Genomic DNA, 1,718 nt, shown 5'->3' with positions numbered 1-1,718 from the left:
TATCTATTTATTTTAGTTGAAGAAATCTTAACTCGGATGATTAAAAGAGAAGTGACATTGGGGAAGATTACTCCATTTTATCAGCCCAGAGGTACACCAATTATTTCTCACTTCCTTTATGCTGATGATATTGTTTTGTTTACCAATGGGGGAAAGGCGTCGATACGTACAATCTATAAAGTCTTGCACCAATATGAAGAATGGTTTGGTCAAGTTGTGAATAAAAGGAAATTCTCTATTTTTTTCTCTAAGCACATCTCTGAGGGTAGACCCCGCTTCAGACCATGGGGTTTTCAGAAGGGTCTTTCCCATTTACTTATTTGGGGGTGCCGATAGTCTCTGGGAGGTTACTAAGTGCTCAGTTTGAGGATATTGTTAATAAAATTAGAAGTTGCTTGGATGGGTGGAAGGCTAGATTGCTTTCTAATGGTGCTTGGCTGATTTTATTAAAACATGTGATACAAAGTCTTCCAATTCATTGTCTTTCGGTGCTGCACACTCCAAAAAATGTGATAGAAAAAATTCAAAGAATTATGAGTACATTCTTCTGGGGTGTCAAGGATGGTAAGCCAAAAAAGAAATGGAATGCATGGAGTAATATTTGTAGGCCGGTTACTGAGGGGGGGCTGAGCATTCGTAATTTACATGAGGTGCAGACCTCTCTTCATATGAAATTGGCTTGGAACTTGCTACAAGGAACATCTTTATGGTCGTCTTTTTTCCTTAGTAAATATGTTGGGCATAAACATATTTCTTTGGTCGACGCTAACAAAGGCTCGAAGTTTTGGAAGATGTTAATGTGTTGTCAGCCAAAGGTGATTGATAATTCAAGATGGAAAGTACGTGATGGAAACATTTCTTTTTGGAGGGATAATTGGTCTGGGAATGGGCCTTTGGTTGCTCAACAATAGATAAGTGACCTTCCAGAGTTATCTTTGAAAGAGTGTAAAATAGACCGTGGCTGGAATGTTGAGTTGCTGTCGAGCTTAGTGGGGATGGACAAAATAGAGGAAATTATAGAGCAGCTGGGTAGTTCCAAACCTGGTCATGATTTTTTGATCTGGTTGCATAGTCCGAATGGTAGGTTCTCTACTCAGAGTGCATGGCAATGTGTTCGAACTTGTTCCCCTGAGGTTCCTTGGGCGAAATGGGTGTGGCATAATGCTATTCCAAATAAGATATCAGTTACAATGTGGAAGGCAATGTATGAGTGTCTGGCAGTGGATGATCGGATTCATAAGCTGGGAATCCCTATTATTTCAAGGTGTGATTGTTGTTCTGCAGGTGGCTATGAGGACTTGAATCACGTGCTTGCAACAGGTGAGATTGCAGAAAAAGTATGGCAGATGTGTTCGATGCAGCTTGGCATGCCAAATCTGGCTGGAAGGAGATGGAGAGATCGAGTGGAATATTGGCACCGTCGGGCTAGGAATTCGTCTCAGACTGGTCAGATTTTGGAATAATTTCGTCGATGATCACTTGGCGGCTATGGTGGAGACGGTGTAAGGCAAGAATGGAAGGGGTTCTAGAATCGGCGTGCTCTGTGTGGTGCTCTGTTAAGCACTGGGTGTCATGGGTTGCGCTGAGACTTAAGGACTCAAAAAATATATCCCGGCGTGATGAAGAAGTCATGCGATGCTTGCAGTTGCCGGTTAAAACAATGAGGCAACCGGTTGTTCAGCAGGTGCGTTGGACTAGGCCAAAACCTGGGAGCTATA

General features: G+C 42.3%; 1 protein-coding gene across 1 annotated transcript; it reads left to right on the top strand.

The window, feature by feature from the left end:
- The first annotated feature begins 995 nt into the window (after nt 1-995).
- LOC121238245 lies at nt 996-1,463 on the top strand. Its single transcript, XM_041135073.1, has one exon. It carries the CDS (start codon nt 996-998, stop codon nt 1,461-1,463), a length of 468 nt encoding a protein of 155 aa, XP_040991007.1.
- Nucleotides 1,464-1,718: the final 255 nt, after the last annotated feature.

This window comes from Juglans microcarpa x Juglans regia, chromosome 7D (assembly GCF_004785595.1).
Source record: "Juglans microcarpa x Juglans regia isolate MS1-56 chromosome 7D, Jm3101_v1.0, whole genome shotgun sequence".
Lineage (NCBI taxonomy): Eukaryota > Viridiplantae > Streptophyta > Magnoliopsida > Fagales > Juglandaceae > Juglans > Juglans microcarpa x Juglans regia.
Note: the sequence above shows the minus strand (reverse complement) of the source record. Positions and strands in the feature narration are given on the sequence as shown.

Excerpts from the sequence above, each read along its gene's own strand:
- LOC121238245 (XM_041135073.1), top strand. The coding sequence starts at position 996 with ATGGACAAAATAGAGGAAATTATAGAGCAGCTGGGTAGTTCCAAACCT.